The sequence below is a fragment of the Pelodiscus sinensis genome, unplaced genomic scaffold, assembly GCF_049634645.1.
Source record: "Pelodiscus sinensis isolate JC-2024 unplaced genomic scaffold, ASM4963464v1 ctg44, whole genome shotgun sequence".
NCBI classification, from domain to species: domain Eukaryota; kingdom Metazoa; phylum Chordata; order Testudines; family Trionychidae; genus Pelodiscus; species Pelodiscus sinensis.
The window spans coordinates 839985-845984 of record NW_027465914.1 but is presented as its reverse complement, the minus strand read 5'-3'; the positions used below and the strand labels follow the sequence as shown (position 1 = coordinate 845984).

At 61.0% G+C, this 6000-nt stretch overlaps 1 protein-coding gene across 1 annotated transcript in view; it reads right to left on the bottom strand.

The window, feature by feature from the left end:
• Positions 1-1427: 1427 nt before the first annotated feature.
• LOC142824860 (maestro heat-like repeat-containing protein family member 2B) overlaps positions 1428-6000 on the bottom strand; it is a 37124-nt gene continuing 32551 nt past the window's right edge. The window contains exon 19 of the mRNA XM_075916649.1: positions 1428-1756. Within this exon, the coding sequence (XP_075772764.1) occupies positions 1683-1756 (74 nt within the window). The 3' untranslated portion in view covers positions 1428-1682. The remainder of the gene's footprint in view (positions 1757-6000) is intronic.

Genomic DNA, 6000 nt, shown 5'->3' with positions numbered 1-6000 from the left:
GAGCGGAAACATGGCTTCTTTCACCAACTTTGTTTTGGTGCCGAGAAGAAAGCGCTACATCAGCGACAGTTCCGAGGAGGAAGGAGAAGTTGAAGGGAGCCCTTTGGCCCAGCCGCTGATGGATACACCAATATCTGACGCCGAAACCCAACCGCTCACGATGCAGCCAGACAAGCTAGATGGCCTGGAGGAAGAAGGTGCCCATGGCTCCCAGGAGTCGGACAAGATGCATGGAAAAGAAGCCAAATAGGTAAATGAAAGATCGAAGTTGGGGCATCATGGGGTTAGGAAACCGGGATTTTGAAAACTTTAAAAAAAAAATGACCAGAGCGTCTTACATTATTTCTTTCTGGCAATCTTTTGACAGCTTGATGATGCCTTTCTAGCTGACCGTCAGACCCGGGACAGCATTGCATCGGACGAGGAAGACGAACCGGGCCCACCTTGTTTTTGCTCAATACTGATACAAAGCATTGAAGAGAACGCCAAGGATGATACTGGTGTATCCAATAGCAGAGGGGGCAAAGGGCCCCTTTTCGCCTCTCCCTTGTCCTCGGAACTGTTGCTGATGTGGCGCTTTCTTCTCATGTGGTGGAAGGCCCTTGTCACCAAAACAAACTCCAAACTTCTGGTGGGGGTGGTGAAGGAGTCCATGTTTCCGCTCAGCGTTTGCACGCTCTCTGAAACACGCGCTCTTGGAACAAGATGGCCTCTTTTGTGTGGCGCTAGAACTTATGGGGAAGTGCTATGCTCTGATTGACAGAGGGTGTCACGGGAAGCTCTTAGAGGGGTCACACGACCAGCTTCCGGTCTGGTCAACGGGTCCCAGAACTGCACCCCCCAAATGGTGAAAGCGATTTGTGGGGCGGTCCTACAGGGAAAAAAACCTTCCTGATTGGTAGAGGGAGGGAGGGTGAGTTCTTAGAGGGGTCACACAACCCACTGCTGGGCGGGTCATCCGGTCCCGGAACTGCCCCCCGATTGGTCAAAGCAGTTCACGAGGCGGTCCTACAGGGAAAAAACCCCTCCTGATTGGTGGAGGGAGGTGGGGCGAGTTCTTAGAGGGGTCACATGACCCACTTCTGGGCGGGTCATCCGGTCCCGGAATTGCCCCCCCATTGGTCAAAGCGGTTCGCGGGGCGGTCCTACGGGGAAAGCCCTTCCTGATTGGTAGAGGGAGGTGGGGCAAGTCCTTAGAGGGGTCACATGACACCCCTTACTTCCGGTCACCTGCCCCTCTTGACCCCGGATGTATTACCCCCAAGGGCGGGACTTCCGGTGACAGGGGACGGGCCTAACGGGGGTCACATGACATCCTTTTTACTTCCGGTCACCTGTCCCTCTCGACCCGGATGTACTACCCTCCAGGGGCGGGACTGCCGGTGACAAGGGAGAAGGGACTTCCGGGGAGTCGGGGGCGGGGGGGACTTCCGGATTCAGGGGGCGGAGCTAATGTTTGATTGATGGTAGGGCCCTTATACTACTCCCTTACCCCATAGAGAGCTAGCAGATATATCGTTCAGTCACTGTAGCTGGCCGCATACCACCAAGCTGAAACAGAAGCTGGCACAGACAGAGCACATTGTTCTCCAGCAATCCCCAGTGAAGCAATTGATGTGACAAGGTAGCAGGAGCTCTTCGTTCTATTTGTCTGTGCTTCAGTCCCCGAGCACTCATCCAGGTCAGATGTCTCTTAGGACCTGAGTTGCCACCAGCTGGACAATGGGACTTGGGTCATTCTGTAGGACCTGGAGAGCTGGAATTACAGAGAATATGACTCACTTTTCATATAGTCACCTATGTGTAAGGGGACTGTTACCCCTTACTAAAACTCTGTGGGAGTTTTTTGGTTTACCAGCTTCAGAAGGGGAAGGGTTCATGAGACTGACAGACCCCAGAGACAATGGAAAGCAGTCAACACTCCAGCTCAGCCTGACTGACAGGTTGTAAGTGGGGATTGTTCTGGCTCTGTCTCTGAACAAACAAGCTGTGTGCAGAAGAGGTCCTGCAAAGACAGAGAGCTGAGGGTATGTCTACACTAGAAAGTTAGTTCGAACTAACGGACGTTAGTTCGAACTAACTTTCCTATGCGCTACACTAGCGCTCCGTTAGTTCGAACTTAATTCGAACTAACGGAGCGCTTAGTTCGAACTAGGTAAACCTCATTTTACGAGGACTAACGCCTAGTTCGAACTAGCTAGTTCGAACTAAGGGCTGTGTAGCCCTTTAGTTCGAACTAGTGGGAGGCTAAGGCTTCCCAGGTTTCCCTGGTGGCCACTCTGGCCAACACCAGGGAAACTCTATTGCCCCCCTCCCGGCCCCGGAGCCCTTAAAGGGCCACGGGCTGGCTACTCACTTTGTGCCAGTTGCAAGGCTGCAAGCACCCGTGCCTGCACAGCCTGCACCTGCCACACTATGAGCCAGCCATCCGAGGGCTCCCAGCCCTCCACTGCTCCCCACGACCAGCCTGGCGGCTCCCGGGAGCCTGCCCGGGGGCGCAAAAGGCGGGCGCCCGCCTGGTCAAGTGCGGAGATCGTGGACCTCATCGAGGTTTGGGGGGAAGCCTCAAATGTCCACGATCTCCGCACTAGCCACCGGAACGCGGCCGTCTATGGACGCATGGCTGCCAGCCTGGCCGCCAGGGGCCACCAGCGCAGCCGGGAGCAGGTGCGCTGCAAGATTAAAGACTTGCGGCAGTCCTACTCCCGGGCCTGCCTGCCAGGGGCTGACCCGGAGGCCTGCCCCCACTTCCATGCCCTGGACCGCATCCTGGGGCCTCATGCCGTCCCTGCCCCCCGGGACGTGATTGACCCCGGGGCAGAGGGACCGCTCCTGGACACCGAGGAGGAGGAAGAGGGCTCTGAGAGCCAGGAGCCTGCTGCCAGCCTTCCCAGGACCCGGGACCCCCGAGGCACCCCACAGAGCCGCTCGCCTGCATCATCAGAGGCCGGGGAGGCGTCCACCTGTGAGTACCCTCGTGTTCCCCTTATGTGTACGGGGGGCTGGGGCGAGAGGGAGCCCCGGGACCGTGCGCCTGGGCCTTGCCCACTACGGAGCAGCAGCTGGGGATCCTGCAGGGGCCCTGGCCTTGCAGAGGGGAGCTGGGTTTCACACACCTGGGCCCCTGGGGTAATTGACCGCTGGTCTTCTTGCACCACAGCTGCAGCACCGGGGACTGCAGGGCGCACCACCCCGCCTGCAGCAGCCGCCCGCGCCCGGGCAAGCAGGACAGCCAGGAACCAGGAGGACTACCAGAGGCGGCATCTCCGGTTCCTGGACCGACAGCTCCGTCTCCAGGACCACTGGGTCCAGGAGGACCTCAGGCTGCGCCAGAGGAGTCTGGAGGCCCTGGAGGAGCAGGGCCGTGCCCTGCGAGGCCACCTCCAGAGCCTGCTAGACCGCTTTCCATTTCCTCCTCCCCCTGCTCCCCCTCTTGCTCCCCCTCTTGCTCCCCCTGCTCCCCCTCTTGCTCCCCCTCTTGCTCCCCCTGCTCCCCCTCTTGCTCCCCCTGCTCCCCCTCTTGCTCCCCCTCTTGCTCCCCCTGCTCCCCCTCTTGCTCCCCCTCTTGCTCCCCCTCTTGCTCCCCCTGCTCCCCCTCTTGCTCCCCCTGCTCCTCCTGCTCCTCCTGCTTCCGCTCCTGCTTCCTCCACACCCCCTGTCCTCTCTGCCCCCCCCTCCACAACCATTCCCCACCGACGCCCCCGGACCCGCAGTGTGGCGAGACGGGAGAGGCACCCAGACTCCCACCCCTGAGCTTTCCTTTCCCTTCCTCCCTTCCCTCCCCTCCCCTTCCAGCTCCCTCGTCCCAGGTTTCCCCCTCCCTTCTCCCACCTTCATTCCTCCCTCCCCCACCCCAGTTCTGTGAAATAAACAGACGTTTTTGTTGGAAAAACAGGTGTCTTTATTTGACAGTAGGTAGGGAGGGGAAAGGGGAAGGGGGGGGTAGGGTGGAAGAAGGCCCCGGTGGGGCATGCAGGGAGAGGTCAGTCCTCCTCCTCCTCCACCTGGAAGCTCTCCCGCAGGGCTTCCCGGATCCGGATGGCCCCCCGCTGGGCTTCCCGGACGGCGGCGGTGCGGGGCTGACCGTAGTGTCCAGCCATGCGGTCAGCCTCAGCCATCCAGGCTGGCAAGAAAGCCTCCCCCTTCCGCTCACACAAATTGTGGAGCACACAACATGCCGCCACCACGGGAGGGATGTTGTGCTCGGCCAGGTCCAGACGGGTGAGGAGGCATCGAAAGCGGGCTTTCAGTCGCCCGAAGGCCCCCTCCACCACGATGCGGGCCCTGCTCAGCCTGTTATTGAAGGCCTGGCGGGAGGGATTGAGGTGTCCCGTGTAGGGCTTCATGAGCCAGGGCTGCAGTGGGTAGGCGGCATCCCCCACCAGGCAGACGGGCATGTCCACGTCCCCGACCCTGATGTGGCGGTCGGGGAAGAAGGTCCCGTCCTGCAGCCGCTGGCACACGGAGGAGTTCCGGTACACCCGGGCGTCGTGTGCTTTGCCGGACCAGCCCACATTTATGTCCGTCAACTGTCCCCGGTGGTCACATACGGCCTGCAGGATGACGGAGAAGTACCCCTTGCGGTTCACGTACCGGGACGCCTGGTGTTCCGGGGCACGGATGGGGATGTGCGTCCCGTCGATGGCCCCCCCGCAGTTGGGGAAGCCGAGGGCGCCGAATCCCCGGATGACGGCATCCGGGTTGGCGAGGCGGACCACCCTGCGGAGCAGCACCCGGTTGATGGCCTTGACCACCTGCGGAGAGAGACACAGCAAAGCGTCAATCAGTGGGGCGCCCGGGTGGCTGGGAGCGTGCGTGCCCTGGCAGTGCCCCGCGCCCCACTCCCGGAAGCAACCCCCCTGGCGGCGTGTAGTACGGCCGGGACAGCCCGACCCCTCCGGTGCGGGGCGCCTTCGCCTCCTCCCGCCCCCCCCTTTGTCCCTGGGGCGGCCCATCCCCTCCTCGCAGCCCCCCTCCCCCCCGGCTCGGTGGCCGACGAGCGCCGTACCTGCATGAGCACTGCTCCGACAGTGGATCTCCCCACGCCGAACTGGTTCCCGACGGATCGGTAGCTGTCCGGCGTGGAGAGCTTCCAGAGGGCGATGGCCACCCGCTTCTGGAGGGGGATGGCGGGCCTCATGCGAGTGTCCCTTCTTTGCAGGGCAGGGGCGAGCCACTCGCAGAGCTCCAGGAAGGTGTCCCTCCTCATCCTAAAGTTCTGGGTCCACTGTCGGTCGTCCCAGTGCTCCAGGACGATGCGGTCCCACCAGTCGCTGCTGGTGTCCAGACGCCAGATGCGGCGGGGCACGCCGGTGCCGGGGCGCTGCCGCGGCTCCTCCACGGCCCCCAGGGCGGCCAGGCGGAGAGGCAGGGGGCTGACGTTCCCCAGGTGGTGCCAGGCAGCCTCGAGCCATTGCTGGCAGGCTTGCAGCAGCAAGTCCAGAACGTGCACCAGAAGGTGCAGGGCGAGCCGTGGCTCCATGTTGCCACCTGCGGCGGCCCCCCCGAAGGGAAGCACCGACACAGACGGGCACAGAGACCGACGCTTTGCTGTCCCTCGGCGAGGTTGGCAAGCAAGCAGGAAAAGCTGAGAACCGGCTGTCCAGGGGGGGTCCCTTTAAGCACGAGCCTCAGATAGCCTCAGACAGCAGCCACACAAAGCAACTGCTGACCTGATGCCCTGCCAGAACCGGTTTCAGCTGCCCTTAAATGCCCCCCTGCGTCCAATCAGTGTGGACGCGCTAGTTCGAACTAGCAAAACGCTAGTTCGAACTAGTTTTTAGTTCTAGATGCGCTAGTTCGAACTAGCTTAGTTCGAATTAACTAATTCGAACTAAGTTAGTTCGAACTAGCGCTGTAGTGTAGACGTACCCTGAGAGAGGAGTACAAGAAGAAGTCCTGCAGCGACAGAACCAGACACAGACTGGCTAAGCAGTGCAGACCCTGTGTTGAGCAGCAGACTGGCAGTGCTCAGAAAGCCAAAAGGAACAGAGAAACAAC